The 21,100-nt window shown below is 38.5% G+C and overlaps 1 protein-coding gene across 15 annotated transcripts in view; it reads right to left on the bottom strand.

Annotated features, from left to right (window-relative positions):
• Positions 1 to 21,100, bottom strand: part of LDB2 (LIM domain binding 2) — a 363,575-nt gene that overhangs the window by 29,974 nt on the left and 312,501 nt on the right. For all 15 annotated transcript variants that reach the window (XM_064418575.1, XM_064418576.1, XM_064418578.1 and 12 more), the window contains 2 exons: positions 17,607 to 17,729; positions 15,954 to 16,037 (listed from right to left, as the gene is read on the bottom strand). In XM_064418575.1, coding sequence (XP_064274645.1) covers positions 15,954 to 16,037; positions 17,607 to 17,729 — 207 coding nt within the window. The remainder of the gene's footprint in view (positions 1 to 15,953; positions 16,038 to 17,606; positions 17,730 to 21,100) is intronic.

Below are 21,100 nucleotides of genomic sequence, written 5' to 3'. Positions count from 1 at the left end.
CTGAAACTGAGACCAGTGCTGCTTAAGAAACTGTACAGATGGACAATCCGTATGTGGGTTTCTGAAAGCAACTGGAGGCAGTTCTCTGCTTGGTGATAGACAAAGGCATCTTCAAGATTGTGTTCTGAGCCAGATTCTTGCTGGCTTCTTTAAGGAAAGATATCTTGTTTTAGCTCTTATTACTGCTGATTGTCACAGATCCCCAAAATGGTCATTCTGGCACAGAGGATGATGTTACTGTGGAGGCTTGTGGCTCTCAGGTCCAGACGTGGACGAGCTCTTGGGGATCACCCTTACACATCCATGACTAAGACAACACAACAGCTGGGTACCAAAACTCTTTGGCCAGTAGTCAAGAGAGGTGACAATAGAAAAAAAACTACATTTAGTTCTATATTATATTTAAATTACTTTTTATCTATGTGTGACTCTTCTGGTTTTTCCAGTAGCCAAGTATGGTGAAGAGATGAAAGTGGTATTTGGAAAAAGCCTTTTCCTGATGGAAATACAAAGAATGGTCATTTAACTGTCAGGCTGAGCCAAAGCAGTTTTTCTGCCTATTGTTATAGAAGCTGTCCTCTGATCCTGGCAGAGTAGCAACACTGTGTATTCACCTTCATCAAGGGTTTGGTATTAGAGTACCAAGTAAAGTACCAGGGACATGCAAAAATACCATGGTTTTTCAGCCATTTAAGATTCAAGAGAGTGTATCAGACTATTCCCTGAGCTTTAATACTCTACAAGCTTGTATTCTGTATTCAGAATTTAACCCACCAGAGGGTTCATGCCAGGATAGAAAGAGGCTGCACCTGGGCACAGATGAGGTTAAATCTTTACTTTTCATGGCTTTACTTTTCGTGCTGAAGGTTTTTAACCTCACATGTCCCCCCTACTTGTTTAGTACCAAGAAAGCAAATTAAAACAGACTGGCCACAGACATATCTGAGGACACACAAGCTTCTCTCTCAGTCACTGGGTTTTACTGCGTGCACAACGCTGCACCCAGTGAGAGAGGATCAATCCCTATGCCAATACCACTGACCAGTGGAATAACAAGTTTGCATAGCCCCTTATGTCCGGCAGAGGAAAGTCCATCCCCTGGGAATGACCACGCCCAAAGATCCCTGGGGGAATTCCTGGAACCCTTCCTGAGGAGAAAAGGTCAGGTTGTGTGCCAGGGCAGCAACACCCAGCCCTACTGAGCACTGGGGGCAGAGGCACAGTGCTGCCTCACTCCACCTGCACAGGAAGGCCAGAGTGTTTGCTACAAGATGTGTAAGGGGTCTAATTCAAACATTCAGAGAAGAGCCTAAATTACAAATATGCCCTACCATTTTATGTGGGAAGATTAAGAACACTCTCTGCTGCTTACAAAAGAAAAAATATATAGAAACATTGCATGGTCTCTAAGCAAGAGTTTGAGCCATCTAACAGCCTAGCTGTAAAAAGAAGCACTATCTTTTCCCCCTCTTATTGACTACAAAATAGCCCAAGGTCACCAATAAGCAAAATGAAGGCTCAAAATACCAACTCCATGTGCAGGCTTGCAACAGAAGTTAAAATTATATCAAATCAACAATTACTCATTCCCATGGTGTTCCACCTGCCCTCATTAGGTTATAAAGAACAAATGTCAGAGATAACATTCAGGAAAAAGGTGTTCTTCTGATAAGGAAAATAGCTTTGTAGCAGTTCCTTTGAGGGGGAAATAAATAGTCTTCCTTCCCTCCTTTTAAAAACAGACCAGCTGATCTATTAACAGATTTGTACAAAGTTTCACACAACAGTGTCCTTAAACTGCTGTGTCTTGTTAAAAGAAACGTCATAAGGTCCCAAGATTATTAACTCAGTGATTTCCAGATAAGACTTGTAGTTTACATGTACAAATATCTTTTTCCTAATTGCTAGTACTGCAAACTCTTGCTTGGAGTTTGAAAGTCAAACTGTGTTCCTTCTGTTTCATGTGTCAAGCCTGCAGTTGGCCCTTACCCATTCTGCTGTAAAATGTGAAAGGAAGAGCCCCTCCAACCTGTGTGAGCTGCCTGACTTTGCAGCATGAACAGAAGACATCAAAAGGTAAATTCTTACTTCACTCAGACAGACACACAAAGACCAGAGATATTCAAGAAGGAGCTGTTTTGGGTTTTTTGTTTTTGTTTTTTTTTTTCAGATTTTAGCCCCATTCTGCGTACCCAGATACACATTTCCAAGTGTTATATGTTCTCCATGGCACTGAGGACTTGTCCTCACATCCTGGACTGTGTTCTGTTGAACACATTCTCACCAGCTGGCTACTCTGCTGCTTGTGCTACATGCCTGCCTTCAGTCCAGGCAGCAGGCCTCTTCCAGAGAGAAAAGTTTCTTTCACTTCTAGAAGTGTATATCAGAATGGAGTAAAAAGAGACTGCCATTTCTCCTGCCAGATGACAGGGAAAATTGTTATTACCTACTGTGATCCCAGTACACAAGAGAAAAATAGCATTTTCCAGTGACAGAAATAAAAGATACAGACAAGCACGTGTTTCTGTTAATACAGAAGAAATAGCTGAATGAAATGGTGATAATGCTATCTGGAAAAAAATTAGGAGAGCCGGTCTTAAAGCTCATTCTTGGTCTGTGACCTCGGTTGTAGTACCACATCAAATATCAGAAAAAAAGGGATCCCAAAGTACCTACATTTAAGCATTCGACTCCAAGAACATGAGCCACAAAAGTCCTGTGTTTCACCTACCTTGCTTGAGGTGAGCCTGGTACATACTCAAACAATTCAGAATTCAAAAAACATCATGTTTAAGACTGTTAAGACATAGCAAGTCTAGTAAATGAAATGTGCCACCACTGTTTCTGGCAGCTGGCAAAGACTGTCCTACCTTCATAAAGTTAAGCCTTCTTACGCACCAAGACAGGAGTCTACATACAAATTCCCTTCCAGCATTGGACTGACTAGCATGCCAACTCCTGAACTGTGCCCAGGAATTCTTTGGGAGTGAGCAAAGTAGGCAGGAACAGCTCTAAAAGAGTATAGACAGTGCATTCAGATACCCAAGAACACCACTAGATGCTGTTTATACACAAAGATGAACATAACCTGAGGGTCTTGAAAATGCAAATGAGCTCTAAGTCTAACAGATGTGGACAGCCTAAGCACACAGAAGTACATATTGTGTACATGTACAGAAGAGCAAGCACTAGCAGGTTCACTCCAACTTGCTGTTCAGTCACTCTTCAATTAAAAAAATTAATCCTGAGAGCAGACTGGAGAAGATAACTCCTTGTTTTTAGTCAGCCATACTCTCCAACAGCTGAATCAGCCTGGCTCCTTTTTTGACCCACGGAGCCATGCCCTCCTGTCTGCATCATGGCCCCCCTTCAATAAGTTGCTCACAGCACCCACTATTGTTTTTTAGCCTATTCACGGTGTATGTGCACAGGAGGCTTTTGACTCCCTCAGGTTAAGCAGGATGTTGACCCATATGTCAAGACTTTGGGGCAAGAGTTCTGGAATACCAGAAAAAGCCAGGCATCTCCTCCCACCTCCCATGCATTGCTGTAGAAATAAACAACACAGTGACTGGCTGAAACCAGGGTGGCACAGATGTCTGTGGCATCCCAAGCAATGAAATCCAAAAAGATAAGCCTCTAGCTGAAGGCTGCAGTGAAGCCACTATGTCAGACTGCAGCCTTATGTCCTTCTAACATTCTCAGCTCCTCAGCTGTGCAGTGGATATAATGGCTTTTACAACAATATTGATAAAATAAAATAAAAATGCAAAACCATCAGATACTATGTTGATGGGAGTCCAGGTAGATCTAGATTTTCAGAGTCCACAGAAAATGAGAAGGCATAACAAAATTCATTACATGAAATGGCTTTACTATGCTAGAACTTTCAGGCACATTTGAAATGATGACATGGACATATGCTTTAGTAAATGTACACGGCTGAACTTTTTCCCCCTCTCCATAATTATTTCTATTTTATAATAGTTGCAAGAGGCTGCAGGCAATGCATTTTCTTGTATTTTTGGATGGCTGAAGTCATCTGGTTTTCCTGATGCTATGCTATTTATTCAAGGTGTTTAAGACTGATAACCAAGCAGAGATGCACTCTCTAGACTTTCCCATTGCTGCAGTAACACACTGAGTAAAATGGCCAACAAATATAGGGGTGGGATTTTTTCAACTAAATTGAGGAAACCACAAAATTTTATATTCATATATAAATATCTATATGATAAGCAAAAACCCCAAAAAGTCATGACAGATTAACCCCTTCAGGGTTTTGTTTAAGTTTTTTTGAGGGCTCCCGAGTGGGAAGTTGAATTGTTCATCACCAAAAGTGTTTTCTGCATAATCACAATTCCTATGATATTCTAGATTCATACAACCTTATTTATTAAAGTGCAGAAAGTTGAATGTCATTAAATGGATGATTCTAACAGCCCTTGCAGATAGGAAAAAAGTGGCTAATGAGATCTGTCCACATTGCCTTATTCCTAAGGCACAGACCATCTTTATGCTAGATTGCAATGCCAAATGGTTGTTTCCACTTTTGTATAATTCACCTTCCATGATCACACATATAGATGAATAGCTTTTTGGACTGCATCTATAACTAACCTCAGACAGTGTTTCAAGAACTTGATTCCAGCCTTACTAGTATGAAGCTGAGCAGAGATGAACTGTATTAAATGTTTGTAAAAACATCCATTTATGTACCTAAAAGAAATGAGCATGAGCAAAATGTAAGCAGATCACCTTTCAAAAGCTTTGTCAAAGCAAGCTTGAAGAATATTAAATGCATATACTTCTAAAAGTTTTTTCCCTGTTTTGACCTGATTTTTTCTTATAACTTGGTATAATTCCACTGAAATCAACAAGCCTCTTGCAGCTGATGTCCTTTGAAGTTCTTTCTAATCTAATTTTTGTTCAGAAAGAAACTAAGAAAAAAAAAGAATAAAACTTTGAACAATGAAATCAAAAACTGGAAGTTAAAAATGTAAGCTCCCTTTAGGTTTGCTTGAGAATACAAATTAGGACTAAAAGCTGGTATGATACATCCATTTTGAGAAGTACTAAGCAATCACAACTTCTGCTTACACAAAGGCATTAACAATGACCAGTAACAGCTTTCGTAGCAGGTATCAAAAAAGCTGTTTTCCTCTTTAATTTCACTTAAAGGAAACGTAAAGAAAAAAGCCTAAATTGTCATTCCCAACCAATCAGCATTTGAAAAGTATGTTTTATATTATGACCCTTTCAATGATTTCTCTGGTACTTTTTGCTCTTTAAGGAAGTGGTCTTCAGCAGAATTTGATGCAAGAGATGTTGGAGGACAGTGAAAGCAGGAAGTGAGAGCACCTTCATGGACAGCTTCCTTCTCAACTCCCCTGGGGGGCTACAGAGCTTTGGTTTATGTGGGTAGATTTTGTTTCTGCTGTTTCCCCTTGCTTCATATGTTTGTAATCCCTACTCTAGTAGTCAATGAAAAAGACAGTTCTTGAAGCCTCTGTGGTGGGTTTTTTGGTCTATAAGGAAGGCAGTCTCTTCCCTTTAAACAGGGTTTGTACTCAGAATAGCCTTGAGAAATGCTTAACTGGGCCCTGTGTCCTCAGCAGAAGTGGGCTGATAGCAGAGACTTTGGAGCAAGCCTTGGAGCTCAGACCATGAGAGTGTCCACATGTCCTTTGCTGTGTGATTAATCTGATGGTGTTCATACCCTGTATTTCCACAGGTAATTAAACATGTAGCTACCATAGGAAAAGCTTTGCACACACTTATGTCACTCTGGAGAAAGAGTTCCAAGATGTTGTTCCAGTTTGTATATGTGTGATTGAAAGCAGAAGTTTTTCTTATCATTTGTTATAGCAACAGAAAGGTTACTTAGGTAGTAAAGTGGCCCTCAGTAGGAATTTAAATATTAGAATAAGACTATAGGAATCCATATTTTCAACTAGAAAGAACTCAAAGAAACTGAGAAATAAAGAGACCAGATGGTCTTTGTAATACAATTAGACACCAAGAAGGAGCCTAAAAGAAACAAAAAGTATCATGAATAGGATATTTGGTGATAACATTGAAAGACTTCAAGAATATACATTTTGTTCTGAATAATTTATCATTCTCCTTACACTGTTAACTATCATAAAGAGCAAGCTGTATTTCATGTTCTGTTTTTTACTGCAATTATTTTAGTAAAATTAATTAATTTTAAAAATTACATTGTTCAAGAGCACTTAGCAATAGAATATATGATACACTGTCCTTTGGCTGAAAATCTCATCTCACACCCTGCTAAAGAAAATCAGTAAGGTATCCAAGGATACACTAGAATACCACCATGATGCTGGGATATTTATAAAATACAGACTTGCTATTAAATAGGCTAAAATATTTCAAATGATACCACATCTCTAATATACCTCATCAAAAGTCATTCAGTGGAAAGGTCTGGTGTAGTGTTTAGAAGATGGAAATTTACTTCCTTCCTTTGCATATCATTATTGAAACATTATTCCCTTTTCTATTTCATTACTTGGATTGGGACATCTCTAGAAAGAAACCTCTGCCATCTTATAGACATGGGACCCACGTTCCATTGTGGTATGCAGCAGCATTACTGAAAAGCTGCACTAGAAAAGTACCAGAATGAGACAAGGTCTGCTCCAGAGTGCTGTGATCTCTGCCTAATCACCAACACCACTTTGTTTAGACAAAGTGGTGTTGCTTGTGTTTTCTTTGAAGGTTTTGATCCAGCATGACTGAGGCCAATTCTGCTTTATAAATGAAATGCTATGAAATCTTAGCTAGGGAATACAGCTGTGGAGTTTTTTTTCATGTGACTCATACATACTTTGTAGAAAACCATCTTATCATGGATAGAAATGGTGCACAGTCCTTTAATTAAATCAACTCTAAGTTTTGCCTGAATGATTAATAAAATGAGAAAATTCTCTGTCTTGCTATGAAAGCTCTAGTTTTTTTTATTCCTCCATTCTTTTCTGTGCTTAAAGTCTTTCTTCAAATCAGATCCCCAAGTTGATATTTGTTCCTTTGGGCTCACCTAAGAACTGTAATCTGTGGTTAATCAAGCTAATTTTCTTATGTCACAAAATTTGAAAAGAAAGGAAAAACAAAAAGGCAATAAAAATAACCATTTGTTGTTGCTGTTCACGAAGCGTGACATTTTCATGGCTAAAACTGCCTAAAGGAATAGAGAAATTAATTTCAATAAATTGGATTTTATGTGTATAAAATACCTCCAAACAAATGAAAACTATGAGATGACATTTGGATCAAAGGAGATATATCCATTGACTCTAATGGATGTTGAACCGGATCCTTGATTAACAAACTTCCTTATTATGAGTAATTGCGAGGCAGCAACACCAAGCAGAAAAGGTAACAAGGCACAAGATTGAGGAAGCAAATCAGACACTGTTTTCTGGCCATGCACAACACAGCACTGGAAATGACACAGTTCTTGTGTCAAGTCTCAATGCCCTCTGGCCTGCTGTGCTCACAAGCCTTATGTGGGCATCAGTACAGGTTTGGTTCAGCACCTTTTCTCATTAGTGCTGCCTATAAATTCTCCACATTACATCCCATGGGTCTACCTGAAGCAGGGTAAACACAAAATCATAGGCTTCCATTTATGAATTTGATACACCTGTTGATATTCCCTTTAATATCAACAGAAGGTATGCTTAGAAATAAAAAAGAATGCACAGATCTGCACATTCATGATGGACACTAATATTCATACATGTGTGCATACAGCAAAGAAAAATTTTACTGAAGGTTTCCAGTAGGAGAATAGTGACAATTAATTGCAAAGGTAGTGAACAATATGGTTCACAGCATACCTACAGAAATGGGTGTTCCATTTATATAGATACATGTGTGTATACAGATAGAATTTTCTTTTTCATTCAGAAGTAGTGCAAAAAAAATCAACCTTTTCTCTTTATGCTTATTTTATTTTCAATTCAAGTTTTGTAAATTATGGTAATCTGTTTTGAGCAAGTGTCTACTCTAAAATCTATGGTTGAAAGTCAGTGGTCACTCCAATGAAATGAACATATGTAAAACTGTGAAAGAATAATACAACAGACACAATCAGTATAATGTTCCAGATCCAGAAGAATAAAAGGGAAATTTACAGCTTTATGGAATTCTACTTAATCTGTAGGATTTCCCAGCTCTTTCTTGTCGTCTTCTATCAGTGTTGGCAAATTTGGAGATGAGGTCCAAATTTGACAGAAGCCAGCTGATACAAATTCATACTACTTCTCTGTTCTCTGCCCAGCCCAAGTACCACTTGGGGAGCTATTAAGAATGGTCATAATTTAGGTGAAAAGGATTAGATTAGCTTTTCATTCGATCACTCACCTGACCTGACTCCAACAGTGTTTGCACCAGTACAAGGGAGGTGATCACAAGACAAATTTAGCTTTCTGTGTGCTAGTCTCTAACCCAGCCTAATAAACTCTAAAGTACTTTACTCCTTTGAGTCAGATTTTGGTATTTAGGGGTTCTGTGGTGAATATAAAATGGGGAGATTACAGAGAGAGATTAAAACAGACAGATTATAAAATGGAAGTATATAGACAGTATAAAGTGACAAAGTGGGTAGGTATCCTCCATAAACACAAGGATCAGGGCATCACACAAGAAAGGCAAAGGCTTTTCAGAAACTTCCTCAAAGTAGAATCAAACTCAGTAGCCCAAGGAAAACCTTCTACTGACCAGTCAAATTTTAGCTTGAGATGCATGAAAGACCTCTCCAGCAGAGATGGGTAAACAGCAAGGCTGTTTTACCCATACAAAAAGTGGCAGGGGAAGGGAAGGGGATAAGCTGGCTAAACAGTACCTATGTGTAGAAAACTACAAGGTAATATGAGTTAGTTGCTTGTCATATCACAACAGAGGGACTAATGAAATTATCAGTAAGAAGATTAAAAACATGAGTGGGTAGACTACAGGATTCCTTTTTCAGATGAATATCAGAACTTAGGGTTGCCATAAACTTTCCACAATAAATATTTTAAGTTCTAAAACAACTGCTTCCAAGAACAAAGGTTTGAACTACCAGCTTTGCATTAAAGCCTATTTCTTGACTGCTTCAGAGCACTCACTCCTCCCTGCATACCAATTCATACCAAATACCGATGGATATTCAATATTAAACAACTAATTAAAATTTTTGCTGTTTTCATTGCTTTGAACAAGAAGCTGGTTTGGGCATTTTCAGGTCTTCATACAAATTGTACCTCTGCAGGTCTCATTCCTAAACTTAATTAATAGTTATTATTATTTATGACTGTACTGCATACTAGTCCAAATTGGTCTTCTAAAAAGAGAGCCTGTGGCTGTGTTCTTGGATTCTTTTTTTAGTCTTTTTTTCTTTTCTGAAATAACATTATTAGTTCAAATCTTGTAGCTTGTTTTGATATGACTAGTGCTTTGTCTTTCTTTTTCTCCCTTTTACCCTTCTGACATTTTTAATTTTAAACTGCTCCAACCTAACTTCATTCTGATTTCTTACTCAGGGATGCTTCAAGGACTCACATTGCTGATTATCATCCTTCCATTAGCCCAGACCTTAATTTTATTTCAAAGGTCACATGGTCTGTATGTCCAGGGAGCACAGTAACTGGCTTGTGCTCATACACACACACACCTTTCTCCTTAACTGATACTCATGAGCCTGTTGGTGCTCTTTGTGTGAAAACTTGCCATTGCCATCTCCAGAACACTGATAAAATCTGCCATTTCTGCTGAAATCCCAATTTGTATTCTGATTTCTGTTGTCTCTTGTTCTTTGTTCCCACTGCCCACTTTTCACTGACTTCTGAAATTTCTGATACTCACAGACACTAAAGTCTCTTTCTGAGCAGAAGAGGACGCTACTGCACCATGCCACTGTACTCTCCAGTCTGATTTAAAACTGTCACCCGATGTTTTTAAATGCTGTTGGGTTTGCTCCATCTTTTTTTGTTTCTCATGTCCTGCAATTTTCCCATTTGTTTTAGCAAAATACTTAGAAATCAAGGAATGAAAAGCACACCAGTATTATTTCTAGCATTATGAATATTATCTTTCCAATCCATGTCTTATCCAGTGATTGCTTCAGATTCCATTTTTGCTTTAGAAAATTCTATGTTGGTGTTCTCTACCTGCCCCATCTTCTGCAACTCTCCCATCCCTGCTCTCTCTGATATTTCATGCTTATGATGAATTAACTCCTGATAGATGGATTCTGTGATGTTCTGTCTTTATTAACAGTGAAAAGCTAACATTTTATTGTATGAGCAAATACATTTCTTCCCATTTATTATTCTGAAAGTAACATATAACACTATCCCTAAAGCATTAGATGCATAAAAGAGAGGAACAGAAACCACTGTGATCATTACTAAAATAAATGCTAAGAAATTACATTACCAGAAAACCTTGGCAGAATCAGCTAATTATAGCTGGCATGGATAGATTATGGATAGCCAGCTACAGTAATCTGAATCCTTCTGTGAGAATCCTCTGGGTTTGGCTGTATTTTCCTGTGGAGAGCTACCCCAGGATCAATTGGTTTAGATTGAAAAATTCAATTTTTTACAGGAATTAAGACTACAAAATATTGTAGTCTGCTTTCACCATCTACAGCACAGAGGATTCTTTAAAATTTTGGCAGCTTTCATATGAAAGTCACCAAAATGATTAAATTATCTAAATCCCCTCCTTTGAGTGCTTGAAAGCCCTTAATAAAACTTCTCATTCACATCCAGTAGGATATAGCACCTGAGCACATCTTCTGTTTCCCTAGCACCCCCCATTCAGTGCACAGCACAAATGAATGAAGTTCCTTTGTGCAGGGCTTCACTTGTAGCTACTGAAGACATGGAAACATGGCAGAAGCAGGGGACTGCAGAACAAGAAAGGATAGGCTTAGAGTAGCCCAGTGCTGCTTTAACAAACTGCCCTTGTTCCCAAGTTTCACTGTGATACTCGGTCATGGTAAAAGAATTTTCACTAGTGTGTTTCCAGAAACACCATCTACTTTTTCAAATACATAGCCAGCCTTAGACAACAGACTGCACCCAATAGCAATAGTTTTGTTGTTAGCATTATGGGGCAAGATGAAATCCCAAGTGTTATGCAAAATCAGACCCTTGCTTTCTCAGAAAGAGCACTTCCCTTTAGTTGTCCCCTCAGACTGCCCCAGTGCTCATCCACATGTGTGCACCGGAATGCAGACAGGGCCTGCTTAGCTGGTGGAAGCCATGCAGCCATTAAGGTTTGCAGCTGAGATGAAATCAGAGTCATTTAGGTTGGGAAACACTTCTAAGATCATTGAGCCTAGCCACTAACCCAGCACTGCAAGGCCACCTCTAAGCCGTGTCCTTAAGTGTCATCTCCACAGGTCTTTTAAATACCTCCAGGAATTGTGACTCCAACACTTCCCTGGGCAGCAGAATGATACTGGGGAAGACCCTACATGAAAATGAGTAGCACTGGAGCACTTGCTACTGAGTGAGGGCTAGTTAGCCCATGCACTGCCTGCACTGCCTGATGATGCCATTTGATGATGATGATGACACAACACAACTCACAAAGGGAAATGAGTTAATATTGCATGAGTGACTATAAGTATAGCATTTGTTCTCCCCCAAGCAGCTGACTTTGCATCCTTAATATGTATGCATGTAAACTTTCTCCCTCTTCACTGAAGATACACCAACAGCCATAAAATATTGGCCAGATAGCTGCCACAAATATGGATTAGGAGCAAAATATCTCCAAAATTATTTCAGCTTATATCTTTCCCGTGCTTGAAACCATATTTAGAAAATCAAATCTCCATGCACATTAAAGGAAAGTGTTACATGTGTGTCTGTTTTGCATGTGGAAAATAAAATTTTGTGTATGCAGTGGTTATACATACAAACAGCTTTTGATTATAGTGTAAGTAGTTCCTTTAGAAAATTGTGTCCCATTAAATAATTTACATTATCCTCCCAGCAGAAGAAATCCAAAAATGTCTAGCGAAGAACTAAATTAGTGAAAGAGAGGACTTAGAAAATATTGTCCTCTGTGTAGCAATAGTAACACCTCATTATTGTCGTATATAGAGAACAAACAAATTGGATAATTTGTATCTCAGATAAGCAAGCCCTGGTTAATAGAGTCATACAGGATGTAAGGGGCAATGGGAGTGTGCATTCCCCTGCCTAGACACCTCTCCTGACGCAGAGCAGGAGCGCTCTGCCACGCTAACTCTGGCTTTGCGAGGGGCAGGTGCAGATTTAGCTGCATTAACATCAATAAACATCAATAAACTGGCTGCCAGAGCAGACTTCAGTGTGGGCAGGATGCAGCAGATACATCTGGGGAAGAGCTCTGAGAAGTCACTCCAGCCCAGCCAGTGCAAGGAAGCATAGGCAAACTTTGAAAACCAGCTGGGCAAGATACAATTATCTTTTAAGGCTCAGGCCAGGTGATCCTGCTTAATTGACAGTAGGGGATGACTTTTTAATAATTTCAGAAATTTTAAGAGAATGTATCATTTTATAGATGGCAACAAGAAATAGCTGAGTTCATTTTCAATAATGCTGCAAGTATAGAGCTATTGTTTTTAGAGTACATTCAAATACACTATGCACAGAAGATATAGATATAGATAAAATAGCTCAGCAACTAAAAAATTAGAAAAAAATAAGGTAATGTGGGGACTAAATTATTGTAGCTTGGTGGAAACTGTTCTTCTCAATGTTATCTTCACCTTCAAAGTCTGTACAGGATTCCTGTTTGTTCCTGGACTCATACTGACTGAGGTTAGGTCTTGGCCTTTTTAACTGATAGTTCGTAATATCTACTTCTTGATGACTTGATAAGAAATTACATTTTAAAAAGCTTGATATTAATTTAAAACCTACAAGGTTTTGCTTATTATTTCTAAAACAGCCTATTCAACTTCTAGTCAGCAGCTACAGCAAAGTACGCTGACCCATTGATGAGGTAATCAATTATGCTGGAACAAAACAAACTCGTAACTAGAAAGAAAGTAAGCCGATGGTTTTATACAGAGCCAGAGAAAACAGAGAGAGAGCCCATTTGGCAATTGACATAGGAGAAAAAAATTTCATTTCCAGGTTCCAAGAAGATATATTTTAAATTTGTATTATATACGATTTAAAAAATCAATGTTCTTCTATGCTGGACAGCTTTACTTGCAGTGAATGAAGACAAACCAGGGCACGCATCCAAAGCTGTGGCTCTACAAGCATGTGGCACTCAGGAATGGAGGTTTACATGCCAGCAACTGCAATTATCCCAACTAGCAATGATTTAGCATTCTGTGATATCTAGACCCCAAAAAACACAGGCTATGCCTTTATATCACAACCATCTGAAATCCAGGTTTAAATTCTCCCTTTAAAGAAACTGCAGCACAGCTTGCTGCTGTGTGCACGCTGGAGAATAAAAATGATTAATTCCGCCCATCACTGAAGTTTTTGCTTATGAGTATCACAAGCCTTTGCTGTGTGCAGCAGAAAAAAAGAAAATAATTTTTATGCTTAGTTTCTGATCCTTATTCAAAATCATGCAACAGTGCTAATTACTAAACACCGGGAAGACTGAATAAAATATCATAAAATGCTGACTTAAAAACCCATAAAACAGAACACCTTAAATCTAAGTACATTTACCACATTATTTTAGTACATGATTTTTAGTGCATAAGCTCAGAAAATATTTTCATGTTAAAATTAACAGAGGAAAGTAACTGGAAAAGAAGCAAATCAAAATGGAAATACACCATGTAATACACACTGCCATGATGAGCTGAACATCTGGAAAAAAGAGCAGAATGATCAATCCCTCACCACAAGAAAAAGAAACATGTAAAGATTGGCTTGAGAAAAAAAATATTTCCTCTTGGAATCACCACAGCAGGAGCCAGAAGAAGCTTTGCACCCAGAGACCTGATGTCGTCTGTTAAGCTAACAAAACTAGTCTGGAAGAAGAAAAAAAGTAAGACTTTATCTTTTCATCCCCTCCCACTTCACTGCTCATCTCCCTAGTGCTTATCTTGATCCCAGTTTTCTTTTTCTGAGGTTTTTTTCCTCCCTCTTCCTTTCTTGCTTTTTTTTTTTTGATGCTAACAGAGGGAGCAGCATGGGTACCTGATGGCAGCTGCCTCCTAACCAGAGCCCTGCCTTTGCCATTCACATTGTCACATCCAGCAGTCACAGATGACACCTGGGAGGATGCAGAAGGGGTCGGTGACAGGGGCGATGCTGCGGATTCTGCCTGGCCCTGGGAGCCTCACAGGGGCTCCTGGGGGCCAGCCCAAGTGTGTGATACCACATCCCATCACACCCAGGGGAGCAAACACCCCAGATGTGGTCAGTGCCTGGTGCCACTGGACAGTTTGCAAAGAAACAATGGAAATCCCCTACCTAAGTCAGCCACTTTCTGCCCCATGTAATGCGTGACATGTAATGCAAAACTTGCCATGACTGAGCAGGAATCCCCAGTGGGATTTTCTCGAGGACATGCTCTAGGGTGCCCCACCACAAAACACTGACAGTGTGGATGTAGGGTTGCCAGAGCACAAGAGCTTCTCTGTGTACCAAATCACAAACTAAACTAACCACAAGAATACAATTGCATTACATGGACATGTTAATCTTACATTTACACATAGAAAAATCCTAATGCAATGTATTATTCCTCTGAGGTTTTACACCATATTCTTCTTTCATTTACAATAGACCAGACCTGCCCTGCACAACTCAGGCTGTAATTTGAACAGTAATTTTTACATTAACACCACATAAGCAACAATCAGCAATGGCTTATGCTGTTGGGAGAGTAAGTACAACTACAGGCTATCAATAAACTGTAGGGATACAGTGAGAGAGATCTCTCCAGCATTTTGGTGTGCATTCTGCACACTGTCTCCCTGGAGTTCAAAACACTCTGGGGACAGGACTCCATCCATCCATAGGGAAGGCATTATAAGGTTCATAGAACTGAATGAAGTACTGCTAAATTGCACACTTAGGTACAGCTCCACATTAGGCTGAAAATAGCTGCATTTTCTAGTGTTTGTGTTATCTTAAAAAAGTACCTTGAATAACTACTCATAAAATTAAAAAGAACAAAACCAGATAGTCCTGGCCATGTTAGCTTGGTGTATCATTGTGCAATTTGCCTCATTTTAGCCACTGATGGCACATCTAGAAATAGGAAAAATCTGATTTTTAAGCTTGAAATATGAACTCTACAAATCTGTATTTCTGTGTATGTATTGTAAGCCCACACCAGGGAACACTTTCAAAAATAAAAATAAACATCTAAACTTTGAATGCACTTTAAGGGTCAAAAAGCAATGGGAACAAATGCATTATTTAATCGTAAAAACCACACTCGATTCAGTGCAAGGCTAAGGAGGAAGCTCAGGCTCCCAGAGGCATGTGAAGGGAGGACTGCTTTGAGGGACTGCTGCAAACAGGGCTGGAGCTGAACCTTCCCTCAGCCCTGCCTCTGCCTGGGAGAGGTGGCAAGGTTGAAAATCTGAAGAAGACAGGCAGCTTTTAATAAGAATTAGCTGCTATTTTCTCAGGCACAGTGAAACAGAGAGGAAAAATACTGAGAATTTTGTGCTTACAATAAAATAAAGGCATTACTCAAAACTGAGAAAAAAAGACTGTTGAAAAGAGGGGCTACTCACACAAGGCTTGGAGTGAATTATAAATTTCTTAGGCTTTTTACTAGCCCATTGTTACAGCTACATCTCTACTGCAGTGTCTTTGTTTTTCCTCCACCCTCATTAAGGGTTAGGTCAATTTCCTACCTGATCAACACAGGCTCTGCTCTCATTATCTTGACTCAAAGCCAACAGTACCTTTTAAAAAATGCTCACAAAAATACAGCTATGGTATGCTTACCCTGAGGTAGTTGAGGGTGAAGTTTGTCAGACCCATTCGAGTGATGTTTTTGGACAGCTGCTCCAGCACCTGAGGGTCTTGTGCCTAAACAACAAAGGAAAAAAGAATTTTCACTTTGCTTTTCATTGGGGTATTTTTTCTATGTGCTCAGTGGAATACAGGGAGGGTACCCTGAAAAGTAGTGCCACTGATATGGAAAAATTGCACACTGATGCTAAATTTATGTAATAAGCTAGAGTTCCATATGCACAGGAAAATGTAAAACATTATGATATTGGAGCAGACTAAAGACTGTTTCCAATATGTTCCCTTAATCCCTGACCACCCATTCAAAGGATAGACCTAAGAGGTCTGGTCATGGAAGTAACCAAAGAGCTTCCTGAGTGATTGCAGTACACTTGGAGCCTTCTATTTGTTGGCTGTGAGTCCCAGGAGATGAGATAGAAAAGGGCAGGAATAAAAAACATATAATTTTCTTTTTGTGCAAAAGAAACTGCAGCAGAAGGACCTCATCAAATATGTGACATTAAGCACAGTCTGGAGAACCCTTCTGATCTAAGTTATTTTCCCAGGATTAAATGGGGAAAAATGCAAGTATAGTCCTTCCCTGACCCTAGCCAGGAGCTTTACCTGTGAGACCAGCCTCCTCTTTAAAATGAGATCAATCTTATTACTAAAATTAATACCTGCTGGTTGCTGTCTAACCTGCTTCCACTCTCTATTTAGCAGCCCCCTAAATACATAATGTCAAGCATGGCCATCCTCATTGTCCCTTAATGGGACACTGTTGAAGAACCCTTGATCAGTTCCCTAAAAGAGCAGATAATCCTGGGACAGAAATGCTGGGGTGGGTTTTCAAAGGTGTTTTCTTCAGGCTTGTAATAGCACTTTGAAAAAAGGTCCAGCTTAAGCTATATAAAATTCCTCACTATAAATATATTTTTATCTGTGGATATCTAAGTAACTTGATGTCAAAATACAGGAACATCTTTGTGTCTGTGTTCTTACCCTTTATAAAACCATAGTCCTGCAATTGATTTTGTATGTCAGGGCACTACTAGTAGGAGTGGGTCTATGGTTAAGAAAGGAGAGTGTCAATAAAAGTATGTTCTTTGTTCCTCTACAATTTATCTTATGTTTTGACTTTAACTTGTAGAATATTTAATACTTTAATGTTTCATTGTGTGTGTTTTCATTCAACAACAAAAGCAAGTTGTGAAATGTGAAACAAAAAGAAGGTCTGCATTAAAATTCTAAAGGTTTCTAAGTAAATATATGGCAATTTCTTATCTTCTGTCTATGCAAGGGTAATATTAGTTTGCTTCATTTAAAACTTATCATTCCACAACTGTGAAAATTCACAGACTGTAGTGTAGTTCAGGTCGATAAGAAGAGATTTTGGACCCAAATCATACAGACCACCAAATGGGATTAAAAAGAAAATTATGCGCTAGAATAGAATGAAAACATACCAACAGTGGCAATAATAGAGCACTGAAAAACAAGAGAGATGAAAGAACTTGTGAATAGATGTAGTTTCAGGCAAACCAAAATATTTATAGTTAATTGCCTTGGGTGTGAAATTTGCCAGAGTTCTTCATAAACCTAATCTCATCTCTTTGCATTAGGTCAAATGAATAAAGGATTACTTACATGCATGGCTAGAATGCTGCGTGGGACTAATTCTCTGTATTGTCTAATAGTAAAGTGCCATGTTTTTATTCTCATAAGGTCATCAAAAGTAAACTCCAAGATAAGACGTCCTTCTGTGCATACCTAGAATACATAAAATGCATGAAATAAATTCCCAGGAATTTTGTTTTCATTGCTATTGTATCATCGATTAAACAACATTCAAAAATATCAGAGCAGTATTCTATTGTTCATCTCTGCTAGATTAATTGTTTTTCATCCTCTTGGGGAGAAAAACGAATGTGGGAAAATTACTTCATAGGCCTTACCTCAGAAACAGTAACTTATAATGCTATAGATTTTATAGCATTTTACAAACATAGAATATTGTGTGCTAAATCTTATTTATTGCATCAATTCTCTTTTCCTCACGGTTTGCTACTGCTAATTAATGACTGAACCTCGCAGTGGAGGTGACTGTGGTGCAACTGAGTGCACTTGATGGCAAGCTGCTGAACCAGTCATTCCCAACCTGTTTTGGACTTACCAAAGCTTGGCATATAAACCTTTCTCTCTCCAGTTGGAGTAGGCAACACCCTGAATGACTGTGGCCAAACCTGGGGTTTTTAAAATAATTTTTCATAACTTTTTTCATAACACTTTTTTCCCCAAGCATTTTATTTTGTTGGGTTTGTTTTTTGTGGTGAAATTTTTTGAGGTTTTAAAAATTTTTATAATTTTTCCTCTTATCTAATTTTATTAATCCCCCCTTGCAAGGAAAGCCAGGTGGGTGCCTGCCATGGGGCTCTATGAGCTGCACTGCTCACAGGTTTGAGAGTGAGGGGAGCAGAGGAGAGCCAGACAATGGAGCTACCTCCACAGAAAGTGGCTCACAGCTTTGTGAGGAATCTTGTCTAAGAAAGGACAGAAAATATAGGAGGAATAAATGCAACAAGTGGGTACTACCTATAAATGAAAAATAAAACAAATTACTGGGCACTTTTAAATAACCCTCCACAATTTTTGTGGAAAAGGTACATGGTTGTGGTCTTCTTTGAGGTGAAAAACACAAGCCCAGTATGGTATCTTGACTGAGGATACTCTGGAGTATTGAAAATTATGTCTGATTTGAGAATTAACTACCACTGTTGATTTTTTTTAATTGTAGATTTAGACTTACAATCCCTGCTTATAGTAAACTTGTAAATGCAGGGTACAGAGATATTGTGGAAACAGGGTGTAAGGGCTTTCAAAAGAGAGGGCTTCTGCAACCTTAATTTTAATACAGCTAGTATTTGATTGAAAAATAACCATCCCAGATTCAGCTGAGTGTGCTGAGCCTTTTTAAAAGCTGCAACTCAGACTTGGCCAGCTCTCACTTGGTCAATGTGTGGCTTTTCTGGTTAACAGTTCACTTAATGTCCTTACAATTTTTCCTCCTTATTGTTTCTGCCAAAACACATAGGTAATTTTAAAAGGCATACTATATAGACAAATTCCTGTAGACCTGTGAAGGAAAACCTTGCAACAGGTTCTCATCTGCCCTTTCCAACACACCTTAGTGATGCCTTCAGATATTTAATGTGCCTTATGTTTCACTTTTGATTTTCACATCACCTGCACTAGGATGAGAAATTACACAGTACACATGCACACACATAAAGATTCATAGAAGGAAAATATTTTGTATTATTGGTGCTGTGCTGAGGCCAAAGATCCTGGTTACTGATCAGTTAATGTGAAAATATTTCAGGTTTAAAACAATTTTTTTCATAATAACACCAGTGGCTTCTCAAATGTTTCTTTTGTTAAGCTCACACCACCAAAGCTCTTAGCAGATTTTAGGCACTGGCATTAACAAATTTTAATAGAAAAACACATTCTTCATATTACAGTGGTAAAAATTTATACATCTTATAAAGGAATTTAATTTCCTTATGTAAAGTAGAATTTTACACATTGCTTTTAATCAATAAAATTGGCACAGTTCTTATTTTAAAAGGGCTATTTTTTTCCTGAAAGCTGCCTTTTACATAGAATCCAAAAAATCAAAAGGGTCTCCAATTAAGAAAACATTTTCTGTTGTGCTGAATTCATGTTACCGTACTGTGAGCTCTGACATTTTGTTTCTGTGGTAACCAAAATCAGCTGATTAGTTGGCATGGCAACAGAAAAGATGTAATCCCAGCAGACACACTCTAATCAATGCCCCCAGCACAGATGGTCTCCGGAGGATCAACAAGAAAGAGGCTGGCAGGCATTCAGTGTATCACGTGGTTGCTCTAGACTAGGCCAGGAAAAAACTAAAAAAGAACATTTCTCAAACTAACCAATAGCTTTTTAACCCCTTCACTGCACTTATTAATTGTAGGAATTTCAACTGCTGGTGCCTGTGAAAACCAACTTCGGTCCTGTGCCTTCTTGCTCACAATCTCATTCTCCTAACATTTGGCAGCTTTAGAAGTGTTCCCCCTTTATTAACTACCACTTCTCAAACATGAATTGTTGCTTTAAAAGAAACCTTTTAAAGCTTACACAAATCTGGACAATGCCTGATATTATTAGTAAAGATTAGATTCACTGATTTTTTTAGGGCTTAACCAATAAAATCCAGCTGATGGCTGCACTCCTGGGAGAAGGACGTGAGTAGTGAGCACATGGGGCACTCACTGCTTTGGTGGTGAAGGCAATGCCCACCCCTGCCATTCCACTGGGAAACATAATCATTGATCACTGTAGAAAAACAATTTGCCTACACATAAAGTGGGAGTGCCAGAGTTGGAATAAACACAGTGAAAACAGGGACTTAAGAGGACTCCTAAAACTTTCATCTGCCCGAAGAAAAAAGTGGAGCATCTCCCAGGTAAAAAACAGTGGTCTTGGCTTCAGTATTTTACAACATTTTGTTTATGCCATTGAACTATTATAAATTTTTTATACTATTTATTTATATCTTGATAAAACAATTTTTCAGTGTGTGACATTTTACAAGGACCTTTTAGCCTCTAAAGACAAGCTGGATTATACATATTCTTACTGCTAGGCATGTTCTGGCCATATCTGTTTCAAAAGAATTGGAAATGCCATTTTATATATTCATCCAATACTGCTGCATGCAGTGTGTTGTTCTAACTAGCAAAATGTTGAAATGAATAAAATACATTTGATTCTTGATTCTGTGGATTCTTGATTCAATACATAATGGAAAGTGGTTTAGTCTGTTGTATTAGAAGTTAGTGAATTTACAGCATAGAATTTACTTGTGAAACTGAAACAGCTTGTATTTTTGCATTAACTCCTCCCCTCCACGATAGTTTCAGAGGGTCAAATTCAGATATGATCCAAGGAGCTACACAGCCCATTGCAGTGGTGCTTATTATGGGAAGTCTGCTTTGTTCCATCACTGATGCTCTGAGAGTAGGAATTTACCTTTGGGTACAAGATCTGTGCCCTTGGTATCTCTGCTAAAGTTAAATAAGCACAGATGAGACAACATTCAGCTCCAACTTATTTCT

This window comes from Passer domesticus, chromosome 4, assembly GCF_036417665.1.
Source record: "Passer domesticus isolate bPasDom1 chromosome 4, bPasDom1.hap1, whole genome shotgun sequence".
Lineage (NCBI taxonomy): Eukaryota > Metazoa > Chordata > Aves > Passeriformes > Passeridae > Passer > Passer domesticus.
This window is presented reverse-complemented; position numbering and strand designations above follow the sequence as displayed.